Source organism: Aulostomus chinensis, chromosome 6, assembly GCF_037954235.1.
Source record: "Aulostomus chinensis isolate RoL2024-O1b breed Wild chromosome 6, RoL_Achi_v1.0, whole genome shotgun sequence".
NCBI lineage: Eukaryota > Metazoa > Chordata > Actinopteri > Syngnathiformes > Aulostomidae > Aulostomus > Aulostomus chinensis.
This window is the reverse complement of record NC_141325.1, coordinates 31,442,022-31,456,540: the sequence shown is the minus strand read 5'-3', so window position 1 is coordinate 31,456,540 and position 14,519 is coordinate 31,442,022. Positions and strand designations below refer to the sequence as shown.

The 14,519-nt window shown below is 49.0% G+C and overlaps 1 protein-coding gene across 1 annotated transcript in view; it reads right to left on the bottom strand.

The window, feature by feature from the left end:
* LOC147260796 (sarcoplasmic/endoplasmic reticulum calcium ATPase 2a-like) overlaps nucleotides 1-13,917 on the bottom strand; it is a 16,298-nt gene extending 2,381 nt beyond the window's left edge. The window contains exons 1-14 of the mRNA XM_086207586.1: nucleotides 13,479-13,917; nucleotides 12,525-12,542; nucleotides 12,374-12,456; nucleotides 10,330-10,434; nucleotides 9,623-9,761; nucleotides 5,741-5,821; nucleotides 5,216-5,301; nucleotides 4,661-5,125; nucleotides 2,575-2,663; nucleotides 2,390-2,492; nucleotides 674-805; nucleotides 469-588; nucleotides 172-390; nucleotides 1-65 (exon numbers count right to left, since the gene is read on the bottom strand). The exon at nucleotides 1-65 is cut by the window's left edge and continues 271 nt beyond it. Of these exons, the coding sequence (XP_086063712.1) occupies nucleotides 1-65; nucleotides 172-390; nucleotides 469-588; nucleotides 674-805; nucleotides 2,390-2,492; nucleotides 2,575-2,663; nucleotides 4,661-5,125; nucleotides 5,216-5,301; nucleotides 5,741-5,821; nucleotides 9,623-9,761; nucleotides 10,330-10,434; nucleotides 12,374-12,456; nucleotides 12,525-12,542; nucleotides 13,479-13,596 (1,823 nt within the window). The 5' untranslated portion in view covers nucleotides 13,597-13,917. The remainder of the gene's footprint in view (nucleotides 66-171; nucleotides 391-468; nucleotides 589-673; nucleotides 806-2,389; nucleotides 2,493-2,574; nucleotides 2,664-4,660; nucleotides 5,126-5,215; nucleotides 5,302-5,740; nucleotides 5,822-9,622; nucleotides 9,762-10,329; nucleotides 10,435-12,373; nucleotides 12,457-12,524; nucleotides 12,543-13,478) is intronic.
* Nucleotides 13,918-14,519: the final 602 nt, after the last annotated feature.

Here is a 14,519-nt window from a genome sequence, read left to right as displayed (position 1 = left end):
GAGGCCGCCACCTCCTGTCTGGGAGGGTCCAGCATGCCGACACAGCCCACGAAGGTCAGGTCAGACTGGACGCAGAGGCACAAGGACACGGCCAGTGTTGGACAGATGAACTTGTACAACTACACATATAACTGATAAGTTAAAAGATGCAGAAGTCAAGGGAGACTTCACCTCGTACTCTGCAAATTTGGCGGTGTCTGACAGTATCATGTCCTCCATCTTGGGTGGACTGTCACGTGTGGCCAGAGCCAGACATCTCAGGGTGTCCCGACCTGTCCCGTACTCACGAATCACTGAAAGGATTTTTTCCTTGATGCCTTTGCTGAGGGGAACTTTGTTGTTGCCCACTCTAACATGGGTGCATCTCTCTATGACCCCCTCTGGCGCCCCCTGCAGGTAGAGCAGAGAGGTCAGAGGTTCGAGGTGCAGCAGAGCAGGGTTGCAACATCTCTAAACTGTTCAGCATACCTTCACAAACATTTTGCCCAAGGCGGAGCGGGACTTGTTGGGGGTGCAGTAGACGGACATAGACTTCCTGTCTCTGGAGAACTCCAGTGTGAACTCCTTCTTCATCAGCTGCTTGATCACCTGACAGCCCCCTCTCCCAGGGAAGGACAGAGTGAGAAAACCTGCTGAGTGAGTGTCTGTGTGAGTGTGAGTGTGTTTCACTCACGGAGTTGCAGGCGTTAGCCCGGTCGATCTTAGACAGGTTGTGGACTTCGGTCTCAAAAACGTTCATCTTCTCCACCAGACAGGTCAGTGCGGTCTCAGTGGCCTCGCCCACCTTTTCAAACACGCCCTTCACCTGCAACACCAAAACATTGAGGTTGGGATAAACATGGAACATTCTAGAACACGTTTACACTGTAACCTGGCTTCTCTACCCACCATTCTCAACCCATTTACGCTCCACTGGGGATCAGCACAATTCATCGATGATTGACAGTTAATCTTCCTGTTGGTCACCTGAATTTCACTGCTCAGAGGAGGCTGTGTTGCGTAGTGTCATCTCACTGTGTTGGAGCAATGAGACGTCCTGCCGTCAGGGCCGGTATTTAACTCGTTTTAGGAGACAGATGAAGAGACTGAAATACTCTGCCCCCGACAAGCTTCTGCTGACGCAAACATGAAGTCACGCGGAAGTTTGGGGTGGGGTTATTCCAATGGAACAACAACAAAGGTCACCCTAAACATGTGAAGCCGTGAATAAGCACAACACAACACCGAGCCCACTGAGGGACCAACTGGGTAACGTAGCGCCGTCCCCGGTACACGTGCTCCTTGTCCAAGCCTCCCATCACCTGGGCGTTAGCACGGAGGAGACGCAACCTCATCCAAGAGATCTGCATAACTATTTGAGGAAGAATGGGCTCTATTTTGTATTTTCTGCCATTGGCATTTTACATTTATAAAAAACAATGATCGAACTGATACTGATTGCTAATTTTGCCAATGATTGATTGAGGACATTTCATTAAACGCCTGTCTCTCAGGGCGGCTGACACACTGATTTTTTGGTCTTCTTCTCTCTGAACTCTGAGCCGCAGTGACAGAAGTCGCTCTTGGCTGCGCCTTTTTTTTTGAGAGGCTCCACTTTTTTTGGGTGGCCTCTCATTTGATCAGTTCCAGTTCAAAAACTTTGAACTTCTCAGAAATGCGCTGTTGACAGCCTCCATTTGGGGAGGGGATTCATCATCGCGACAACAATCACACCATTTATTCCAGACTGTGTACATGTCTGATGCCTCAGGTGTGGCGTAACAAGTCCCACAGCACACTCAAAGTTTGCAGCGACATTCGGAAATGTTTATGCCACTCGACATCGTCAAAGTTGTTCTGAATATCTGTCCGAAAGCCTCGTCCTTGCTGTCGTCCATCTTCAACACACTTCTCTGCCTAATGACAGCCGAACATATTTGTCTTCAACGACGCACAATACGTTCCTCAGCTTTATAATCTTCTTGGATGTCCTTCATTTTGGCATCATAATGTCTTCTTATTCTTCGCGTACATTCAGCTACGACCCCCTGGGGTGAAACTACGGCTCGCGTTCACATGATCTATCAGGCCAAAAAAGCCTGACACTCCGCTACAGCAATTTGTAGGTCTTTTGTCTGAAACGCCTACAGAAGCTCTCATCAACTGGCCACAAGCTGGTTAATCAATGATAGAAACCCTCCAGCAGAGGGAAGCAGAGTCTCACTGAGGGACAGAAATCAGAACCCTGAAATTCACTTCACTGTTGCTGCTACCAGACAAGAGCTTGTCGTTTGTATTGATGTTTTATCTTTCAAAGCAAGAGCAGATATTGCTCTCCAGTAGAGAGGGAGAGGTGCCAGAGAGCCAGGAAAATGAGGATATCATGTTTACTGATGTGTTCATTCCTGACCTCATTGAAGTCCAGCGAGGAGTCGTTACACAGGGCACAGATGGTGGCCAGTTCAACCAGGGCGTCATACTGGGAGGACTTCACTGGTTTACCATCCTGAAATCTGAAGAGCAGAGCAGTCTCTCAACCTTCGATCAGTCAATCAATCAATCCATCCATCCATCAGTGACTGTGACTGTGCTCACACTTCTCCCTCGGGGGCGTAGGTAGACCCGGTGATGGTGAACTCTGTCAGAGAGCAGCTGTCGCCATCGGCTTTACTCATGATGAACATCTGCAGATGAAGAACTCAACAAACTCAACGACAAGAACGTCATTGGAGCACAGCTGTAGTGACTTCACCCATACAGCAGGTGGCAGCAGAAGCACAGCAACCACTAGACCTGTGTGTGTGTGTGTGTGTGTGTGTATGTGTCAGCTGCCACACTTGTATTATTAGTATATTATTGTATACTTAAATAATGTCAAACTTGAAATCACTAAATTGAGGGAACACTTCTATTTGACAGTTCACTCTTCACATGCTAGCACCGCCTCCTCCCTGCTGGTTGTACACATTAATAATCTAAATCATAAACTTCATCAGTACCAACTTTACTTGTAAACTCACAAGTTTTCAGCTCACTGTCAAACCCAGTAAATAAAACTACAAGCTGAAGTATTTCTACATCTACACTACAACATGATGAAGGCCCTCATGGTTTGATCTTGACCCAGTAACAAGAGGCTGTGGTGACCCTGAGAAGCGACCAGAGCCACAGGAGGACCAGGGGGGCAGTCAGACAGGGAGGTCACACCTGAGGGTCATTCAGGGAACAGCTGGATGAGAGGAGACCGACTGTTCCAACACCTGGACACATCCCCATCGCAGGTGCATGCGCATTCACTCTCACACACACACACACACACACACACACACAATTAACAGTGTTTCTGATGTTAATTGTGTGTGTGTGACGTTAATTGTGTGTGTGTCTTTCTGATGTGAATTGTGTCTTTCTGATGTGAATTGTGTCTTTCTGATGTGAATTGTGTGTCTTTCTGATGTTAATTGTGTGTGTGTGTGATGTTAATTGTGTGTGTGTGTGATGTTAATTGTGTGTGTCTGATGTTAATTGTGTGTGTGATGTTAATTGTGTGTGTGTGTGATGTTAATTGTGTGTGTCTGATGTTAATTGTGTGTGTGTCTGATGTTAATTGTGTGTGTGTCTTTCTGATGTTAATTGTGTGTGTGTCTTTCTGATGTTAATTGTGTGTGTGTCTGATGTGAATTGTGTGTGTCTGATCTTAATTGTGTGTCTTTCTGATGTGAATTGTGTGTGTGTCTGATGTGAATTGTGTGTCTGATGTTAATTGTGTGTGTGTCTGATGTTAATTGTGTGTGTGTCTGATGTTAATTGTGTGTGTGTCTGATGTTATTTGTGTGTGTCTGATGTTATTTGTGTGTGTCTGATGTTAATTGTGTGTGTCTGATGTTAATTGTGTGTGTCTGATGTTAATTTTGTGTGTCTGATGTTAATTGTGTGTGTCTGATGTTAATTGTGTGTCTTTCTGATGTTAATTGTGTGTGTCTGATGTTAATTGTGTGTCTGATGTTAATTGTGTGTGTGTCTGATGTTAATTGTGTGTCTTTCTGATGTTAATTGTGTGTGTGTCTGATGTTAATTGTGTGTGTGTCTGATGTTAATTGTGTGTCTTTCTGATGTTAATTGTGTGTGTGTCTGATGTTAATTGTGTGTCTTTCTGATGTTAATTGTGTGTGTGTCTGATGTTAATTGTGTGTGTGTCTGATGTTAATTGTGTGTGTCTGATGTTAATTGTGTGTGTCTGATGTTAATTGTGTGTCTTTCTGATGTTAATTGTTTGCCTTTCTGATGTTAATTGTGTGTGTGTCTGATGTTAATTGTGTGTGTGTCTGATGTTAATTGTGTGTGTGTCTGATGTTAATTGTGTGTCTTTCTGATGTTAATTGTTTGCCTTTCTGATGTTAATTGTGTGTGTGTCTGATGTTAATTGTGTGTGTGTCTGATGTTAATTGTGTGTCTGATGTTAATTGTGTGTGTGTCTGATGTTAATTGTGTGTGTGTCTGATGTTAATTGTGTGTGTGTCTGATGTTAATTGTGTGTGTGTCTGATGTTAATTGTGTGTGTCTGATGTTAATTGTGTGTGTCTGATGTTAATTGTGTGTGTGTCTGATGTTAATTGTGTGTCTTTCTGATGTTAATTGTGTGTCTTTCTGATGTTCTGTGTGTTGTGTGTGGGACACTGACCCTGCACACAGACATCTGGTTGGTGGTCAGCGTTCCCGTCTTGTCGGAGCAGATGACGGACGTGCAACCCAGCGTCTCCACCGAGGGCAGGCTGCGGACGATGGCGTTCTTCTTGGCCATGCGGCGAGTGCCCAGAGCCAGACAGGTGGTGATGACAGCAGGAAGCCCCTCGGGGATGGCAGCCACGGCCAGCGCCACAGCGATCTTGAAGTAGTAGACAGCCCCGCGGATCCAGGAGCCCCCATGCACGGGGTCATTGAAGTGCCCGATGTTGATGATCCATACAGCGATGCAGATGAGTGAGATAACCTTGGACAGCTGCTCGCCAAACTCGTCCAACTTCTGCTGCAGCGGTGTCTTTTCCTGCTCAGTGGCAGCCATCTCATCACGGATCTTACCAATCTCTGTGTTGACACCGCTGGCCACCACCACGCCCACAGCCTTCCCAGCAGCGATGTTGGTACCCTGAAACCACAACGATGTCTGACGCCATCGTACCGACAACAGCAGCAGCGAGTTCATCCAGGAGGTTGATAGAAACAAAACGGAGCTTACGGAGAAGAGCATGTTCTTCTTGTCCTGATTGACAGCTCGAGGGTCGGGTACCGGGTCCGTGTGTTTGATGACTGAGACAGACTCACCTACAAAGACGATAAAGGATGGCAGATTATTACCACTGATCACATGACCTTTCGCATACTTAGCAATGGTTTGATTCACAGGTGAATCAGCTAACTGTCACAGTCCACTGCTGCCACGTCACATGACCCACAGACACCCAGCTACCCCCTCCTCAAACCGGCATCGGGCTGATTTATTCAGCTTAGTTTGAAACAGGACAAATTCAGGTGATTCTGAAGTGAATCTAAAGATGTGGGACCAGATTCAGGCCGGGTTTGGTTTTGATATGAAAACGCAAACATGAGATGTAGAAAAGAAAGATGCTGAAATCAGAGTTTCATCTAGAAGCTTCAAACCTGACAAACAAGCAAAGAGCTCACGTTTTTCAGAGGAAATGGAAAATCTAAATTGTGTTTATCTAGACGATCACAGTCTTTCCTGTCCCTGTGGTGGTCTCACCGGTCAGAATGGACTGGTCCACTCGCAGGGTTGTTGACTTGATGGAGCAGATACGGATGTCAGCAGGCACCTTGTCTCCAACTGGAACCAAACAAGACTGGCATCAGGAAGACAACACGTCAACAAACATGACCCCACCAGACCGACTGCTGCCCTGCTGATCCTGAACCCTCCCGTCTCGATTTAACACCCAAATCCAAATATCTGACCAACAAGGTGAGTTAGGGACGTTTGCATCAGCCTCTGGTGTGTATTTGATTGGGTACGATATGGAGACTTCAGCATCACAGTGACTTCAGTCTTTGTTATTTCACACCGTCCCAATTGTTCCCTCAGGAGCTCTGCAGCGTACAATTGCTGACCTATGCAAGGGAACTGAATGAAGCCTCATGAGTAGGACTCAGCCCTGGCTGAGGACATCCTCATTTTGATTTGGGGCTGAAGGATTTGTAAAATATCTCTGAGCCTTCGCTAAGGCCACCATGTGGAGCCCCATTGTCGCTGGTCAGCTCAGTGTTTATCCTTCACTCGATCATCCTGCGAGTCACAACGGAGTCATGGAGAAGTTCTCTGCTGCCGTCGCTGCAGGGAAGGAAGAGACTCGAAGAAACGAGAGGAAATGAAGGTCTTGTGAGCCATAAAAGGCAATTCTCCAAGGAAAAGACAAATTTAGGTGCGTTGGAATTGCAGTGACCCAATTCAGCTTCCTAATGGTACAGAAAGGCGTTGAAAGTGGAGACATGGCACAGACAGGCCCACATATGAGACACTCCAATCAGGGACAGGGGACCCTCAGAACCCTGCAAAATTATCTCACAACCTGATAAAACACTGGCCAGAATTAAAGACTGAGAAACAAAGACGTCAGTTGTACCGCCGCCCAGATTCCCACCGGAGGGAAACACGCATCGTAATTCTAAACCTCAGTGCCCTTGAGGGAGGGGAGGGAAAATAGCAACAATACATGAGACCAAAAATGGAGAAAGCATTTCAAAATGTTGCCGAGGCTCCCATGATCAGCTGTAAAGCTGTCAACAACACACGTCCAACACACAGCCAGTCAACAACATGCAGCTCTGGGTTTGTGGTTCATCTGAAATGGGACTGTGGACTCATTAGCTGGTGCCTGCACCGGTTCTGTCAGCAGGCATCAGCCAGCGGGACAGGCAGCCACCAGGCAGCTTTTCTGGGAAGGACTCTGGTGCATCTTTATACTACCGGCACAATGGAAGCTTGACTTCTGAGAAAGTCACATGGTGCCACTGGCCCTCAGGTCAGGTTACCTTCAATTAACTGCATCAACTATATTTAACTACAGGAGGAACCCATTTAATAGCTGCAAGAGTTCTAATGGATGACCTTTGGCTACAATACAAGAACTGAACGTGAACAGTTTTCTTTACAATGACATGCTGGATGGTACAGAAGGACATTGTCTTTGCAAAAAAGAACCTGTGGAAGAGTCCTAGGGCTGCGTTCCACACCGTCTCTTTGTATCAACATCCTATTGATGGCACGCCAACGTCTCCTCAGCCATCACCACGCAGTTCTCCAGTTTTATGGCGACAAGAGGGTGCTGACCTGCTGAGACAATGCACCCAATGTGACACCCAGAATCTCCTTTTTAAACAAACCTTTCAACAGCCACTGAACAGAAGCTGGCAGCTTTGGCTGGCACCTGCCCCTGCCGTGTGTCGGCCCGGTGAGGAGTCGCCGTGTGCTGATGGCAGCAGAACAAAAGGCTGATGTCCTCCCATGTTGAGAGGGTCATTTCAGTGCCGTGGACACGAGAAGCGACTCGACTTTCACAGCAGTGGATGTCGAAGATGCTCCTGCTGCTGCTTTGCTGCTGTCAGGTGACTCAAGATGTTGTGTTACCATGACTCAGCACAATCAGGATCGGGAATTGATGCTGCTCATCTTGATTCTGCAGTCCAAATGTGGCTCCACATGGCTGCTTGGTGGTGCAGGATTCACTGACCACAAGAGAAGAACAAAGTGCTTTGACGCCATCCAGGCGGCAACTTTGATCACTGTGACTTGCCTCCATGACGCTGTCACATGTGACTGCTGATCCTGACCTTTGACCTCAGTTGAGTCATCCAGACAGAGATCTCTAATTTGACTCCTGTGACCAGGTTGAAGCTGCAGCGGGGATGTAACAGTTCCTGTTCCCATAGTAACCGCAAAACTCGTCTACGTCAGGCAAGCATTATAAAAATATTTGCATTATTAATTTCTCACAGCATAATATGCAACTCGTCCTCACAAATATGTAAAGTAACAAAGTGTTTATATGAAATTATTAGTTTAATTAAAGTCTTGGTTTGATGCAATCTGGAGCTAATAAGTTCTGCTGGAGGCAGCAGGGTGGAGCAGTGGTCCTCACTGTGGCCCCCAGCAAGAAGGTTGTGGGTGGGTGGAGGAGATGTTGTTCCGTGGGTGGAGGAGATGTTGTCCCGTGGGTGGAGGAGATGTTGTCCCGTGGGTGGAGGAGATGTGTTGACAGCAGGTCTGCTGCACCACATCGTTCATTCTAAAACAATCTTTTTACTCACAACCTGCTGGAACAAATACTGCACCTTCTTGTGCCCTGACAGTTGCAGCAGGTCACCTCCACCCCTCCTTCAGGGAGCAGTACCTCTGTGCAGCGCTGGCGTCCCCCTTCAGCAGGACTGGGCCATTTGTCTCAGCCTTGCTGACAAGTTAGGACCCTTTGCCAAAGACAGCCCCCCAGTGACATGGGAAGTTTGCCAGACCACATTAAATGCCACATACTATCCCTGGTGTGTGGAATCCTGGTGGAGGGTGCCGATGGGTGGGTGGGCGGTCATTGCTGTGCAGAGCTTCCCCTCATGTTTCCCTATAAGGACATCTCTGTCTCCAACACAACCCCCCACCCCATACAAGTGCTGCCAATCATCCAAATCTCCCAGCCAGCAGAGGACAGACCCTGTGAGACGCACACGTCTCAGTAACACCTGAGAGCCCCAGCAAGACAGCACAAGCACACTGGTGCGGGACACCGTCCACACACATGCGTGTGCACACGCACACACACGAGTCAACCATATCAAAGCTCTTCAGCGAGGATGAGGAGGAGGCTGCAGGCTCTTCCTCTCAGGCCCAGCAGCGACTCGCCGGCCGGCTCCTGCGTCATCACGCTCCATTCCCTGCGTGGCAGAGGTCACTGAGGAGCTTCAGGGAAATATTAGTCACTCACAATGGAGGACCAGAGTGGAGGTGGGACTCTCAGCTCCACAGCAACCACGGGGGCTGGGGGCAGAGCCACACACCTGTCATCATCACTACCTTGTATAAATAAAACACTCCACAATCTCCAGCACCTCTGAAGGCTACAAATAAAACCTGCCGCCCTGCACAGACACATCACTTGAGTGTGTCGGGGTTAACCAGAGTATCGCCATTACGCCTCTGACCTTCCTGGACATCTGCCGCTTCTGTTCCTTCCTCAGCAGAGCGCTACACGTATGTGTGGCGTGGGAGAGAAGAATGATACTCATGAACTCCTGGTGGAGTGTTACCTGAGAGTTAGGCCAAACTGTACTGAGCCAGTCACCTGGGCACAGGTACTGATACCAACACTCAAGCTCCTCATATCTGGAAGTTCATTTCCCATGCGTCACCGAGCGGACGTCACCAAGCATCGATGGCGTTTCTGGTCCTTACATCACACGAGCTCTTTCCAGGGAGACTAACTATTGATGGCAGCAACTGCCGGAGTATTAAATCACCAGTTTCAAAGATAATGGACTGGTGGCTCCTGTTTGGATGGCGTGATATTCCAATGACGCGCCTTCAGCCGCTCATCAGCTCTCTGCTATGTAGCTGCTACAGACTGACCGGAGCTGCTCCACCTACCAGCAACCTCCACGATGTCCCCGGGAACAATGTCCCGGGCTTTGATCCTTTGCACCGTCTTCCTGTCCTGTCGATACACTTTGCCCATCTCCGGCTCGTACTCCTTCAGCGCCTCGATGGCGTCCTCAGCATTGCGTTCCTAGACACACAATCAGTGGGCCGAACAGATCTCATCACAATATTCAGAGCTGGACATCGGTCACATCTCTGTTAGGGACATTTATCCATGTCACAACACATCCCCATGCCCACTTATTTTCAAAATAAGACTGTTTCCAAGGGAAGCAAAACACTTCAGCCTCAGAAGAGGCTGCTGACAGTGACGGAGGGTCGCCCAGCGGGACCAAGCAGGCTGAATTAAGCAGTTGTTCCACTGCAGTCCAAACAATGTCGGAGTTCCGTACAGTGTCTTATTGGTCTAGAGAGGCGTGTCTGTGTTTAACGAACAATTGCTGGCAGGCTATCAGAGAGAGTGTAGCCGGACCAGGGTCAGGCGCAGCCCACGTACCGACGGATGGTTCATGGTTTCTGATATGTCCCAACAGAGATGTGATTTACAGGACAGATGTTTACTGTAGTAGTTGGACTGTGTGTGTACACTTGCAGTAATTTTGTTAGGTCCATCACGGACGTGGCCACGATGGAGGAGGCAGTGCTGGTGCTGAATGTCCCAGCGGAATAATAACAGTTAAGTGGAGAGTTCCCACCTGCCACACTCCAACGATGGCGTTGGCTATAAGAATGAGCAAAATAACAAAAGGCTCCACGAAGGCAGTGATGGTCTCTTCTCCCTCCTCGAACCAGGCCAGGACCTGGAGACACAACGGCAGACAGCAAACACAGGTGAGGTCAAACAGGCGGAGACATCCTGCATGGTCAGAATCAATAACCTCCTCAGGGTTGACCACTTGTCAGACGCTCCAGTCGTCTGTCTTCATCTCACACCTCTCTAATCTCAAACTTCACCAGATGAGAAGTTTCAAACCTTAAATGTAGGGTGGACGTCTCATCTCTAGGGGAGCTGTGGATTGATTCCATCAGAGGATCTGTTCTAACCATGTTCTAACCATGCTCTAACAGTGTTCTAACAGTGTTCTAAACGTGCTCTAACAGTGTTCTAACCATGTTCTAACCATGCTCTAACAGTGTTCTAACAGTGTTCTAAACGTGCTCTAACAGTGTTCTAACCGTGTTCTAACCATGCTCTAACAGTGTTCTAACAGTGTTCTAAACGTGCTCTAACAGTGTTCTAAACGTGCTCTAACAGTGTTCTAACCGTGCTCTAACAGTGTTCTAACCGTGTTCTAACGGTGTTCTAACGGTGTTCTAACCGTGTTCTAACCGTGTTCTAATAGTGCTCTAACTGTGTTCTAACAGTGCTCTAACAGTGTTGTAACCGTGTTCTAATAGTGCTCTAACCGTGTTCTAACCGTGCTCTAACAGCGTTCTAACCGTGCTCTAACAGCGTTCTAACCGTGCTCTAACCGTGTTCTAACAGTGTTCTAACAGTGTTCTAACCATGCTCTAACAGTGTTCTAACAGTGTTCTAAACGTGCTCTAACAGTGTTCTAAACGTGCTCTAACAGTGTTCTAACCGTGCTCTAACAGTGTTCTAACCGTGTTCTAACCGTGTTCTAACCGTGTTCTAACCGTGCTCTAACCGTGTTCTAACCGTGTTCTAATAGTGCTCTAACTGTGTTCTAACAGTGCTCTAACAGTGTTGTAACCGTGTTCTAATAGTGCTCTAACCGTGTTCTAACCGTGCTCTAACAGCGTTCTAACCGTGCTCTAACAGCGTTCTAACCGTGCTCTAACCGTGTTCTAACAGTGTTCTAACAGTGTTCTAACCGTGTTCTAACAGTGCTCTAACAGTGTTCTAACCGTGCTCTAACCGTGCTCTAACAGTGCTCTAACAGTGTTCTAACCGTGCTCTAACCGTGCTCTAACAGTGTTCTAACCGTGCTCTAACAGTGTTCTAACAGTGCTCTAACCGTGTTCTAACAGTGTTCTAACCGTGCTCTAACAGCGTTCTAACCGTGTTGTAACCGTGTTGTAACCGTGCTCTAACCGTGCTCTAACAGTGTTCTAACCGTGTTCTAACAGTGCTCTAACTGTGTTCTAACAGTGTTCTAACCGTGTTGTAACCGTGCTCTAACAGTGTTCTAACCGTGTTCTAAGAGTGCTCTAACCATGTTCTAACCGTGCTCTAACAGTTCTGCTCCTGCAGCTGGAGCTGAGTGTCAGCGCCATATACACACTAACAAGCTTGGACGTTGACTGATCATTAGCAACAATCAGTGTGATCAGATATAACACACACACACACACACGAGCATGTGCGCACGCACACACACACACACACTCATGCACACCCCTTTCTTTTCAAAGTATTTTTAGCCGACACCACAATATCAAACATGCCGTGAGGATCCCGTCGAGTCCCAGAGTCTTTACAGTTCTGGCAGGTGACCAGCAGAACTCCAGTTTGACAAGTTTAGTGGACACCTGGTTCGAGACGCGGCGGCTGTTGTCACCATTCCTGAGATGGCCGCCAGCATTCTCAGGTGTTTGACCCGTAACCTCAGACGGGCTCAACAAGCTGAAGACGTTCACACGTTAGCACCATTCGTCACACGGGCTTAACCACAACCGCATGTGCGACCTCACACCTCCTGGGACCCTCCTACTGTGCCTCTGTGTCCTGTTGACCGGGAGGAGGAGGTCAGTGTACGAGGAGAAACGGGTACTCACGAAAGAGATGCAAGCAGCCAGCAGCAGGATTCGTACAAGGAGATCTTCAAACTGCTCCAGGACCAGCTCCCAGAGGGACTTGCCTGCAGGCAGGACAGACATTAGTCTCAGCACAACACCACAGGACCAAAGTTAGAGGCGAGGCCGTTACCTTCTTCTGCTGGCAGCTCTGCAGAGGGTGGGGGGTGGGGGTCAGTGCAGGGACGGCGCCGGGAGCCAGAGAAGAAACAGAACATCAGCGTAAATATTTAAAACAGACTTTAGCCAGAGCGACATCATGATGTCACCTCCAGAACAGTAAATGCTGACATGAGCCGGTGTCACAGCCATCAGACCTGCAGTGCATGATGGGATGTGGAGCTCTGCTTTATTGCTGAAGGCAAGCAGAACTAGCTGGCTCACACGCATTTTTACCATAAATCTCCAGGATTTTCCAAACCTCCCAGGAATATTTTCAGAACCATTACTTCCTTGAAATGTTTTCCCAGGACGTGAGGACCTGTCAGCAACTGGCCGCCTGCCACCAGACCACAAAGTGGATCAGTGACACCTGAGGACTCGCGGGGCCGGACAAGCCTCGCATTAAGATATCGGACAGAAGAAAACCCTTCATTTTCTGGTTTGGTTTTTCAAAAACTTTTCAGTCCTGGCAAATGTTATTTTAAAAGCCACTGACAGTTGAAGCCTGAAATACTGCCATTACTTCTACATGGCAGGTGTTCCCAGGGGGAGGAGGAGGAGCCCCCCAGCCCGCGGCAGCCTGGTGTACCAGCAGCAGCAGAGGGCAGAAACCAACACGAGTTTCATGTACTTGTACTGTAAAAGTATATTGAGAGCTAGTTTGGTTAACGAGTTCTACCACATGCTGAAAACTACTCCACAGGTAGAGCGCGCGCGCGCACACACACACGCACGGGACATAAAATAACTACATAAAAGAAAAGGTCAACGTGACACGTGACCCCTCAGGTTACTGATTCGAAGCAGCTGCGGCGCGGCGTTTAGGACGGGACACCCTCCCGAGGTAAGCGGTGATGACGTCAGTGACTGCGCTCACACACGGTTATGTTGACGTCACAACCTTCACTCATCCCAGTGGTCGTACCGTTCAGGCCCCACTTCTCCCGCTGCCGCCGGGCCTCGTCCAGCGACAGCCCCGTGCTCTCGTTGACGCAGAAGTGCGCGTACACCTCCTCCACGCTGCGGGTGTGGGCGCTCTCCATGGCGGCTCTCCGCCGGTCGCGGTGCCTTCTACCGAGGAACTGCTTTGGTCTGGCGCGCTGCGGGGCTGCGGGCGCGGGTGTCGGTGCTCGTCGGCGCGGAGACTAGTCGGAGCGTCCGCTCGCGTCCTCAAGCGGAGGGAGAGTGTTCGCGGCCGTGTCCTGAGGCGGGGACCGCGCTCGCATCGCCAGTGTGGTCCTGAGCTGTGCCTGACCGGGGCGAAGCTCTCTGTGGCCTCGCACGGCGCTCGCAGACCGGTTTTATCAAAGCTCCGCCGCCGCCGCGCTTCCTGCGCCGTGTGTGGACTCACGTGATTGGACGAGGAGCGAGAGCGCGCTCGAGTCAGCGGGAGCGCGCCACAAACATCGAACGGGACGCAGAAGAACCTGAGAACCCGAGGAGGACGCGTGTGGGGCGGAGAAAGGGGAGCGGTTCTCCACCCAAATATGAAATTAAGAATTTCAAAGTGACCAATGGCGTCACGTGGGCGGTAGTTTTGATGACGTGTGATGTCAGAGGATGTCAACCACTGCTGACCTGTTTTCAGAGACTAGGCATCTTTGCGTCTCCTCCAGGGAGACCCAGGCTACTTAGCTTAGCACAGTGACTGGTAGTGGGTGGGAAGTGTTAGCTTAGCACAATGACTGGTAGTGGGTGGGAAGTGTTAGCTTAGCACAATGACTGGTAGTGGGTGGGAAGTGTTAGCGTAGCTGCGTCTCTGCCTGCATTAATATCAGGAGGGTTGTGTGTAACCTTGGTGATGAATACCAGTTTAACATGAGGAGACGTTGTAGTGGTAGAATCAGACACGTAGCCGGAACTACTTTCCTGACTGGTACCTGGGTCGAGTCTTGGTTTAGGGTAACAACTGAGTGGTTTTCTGTCTGCTTGGTGATGGTCAGAGGTGGAGCCAGAACAGGGACTC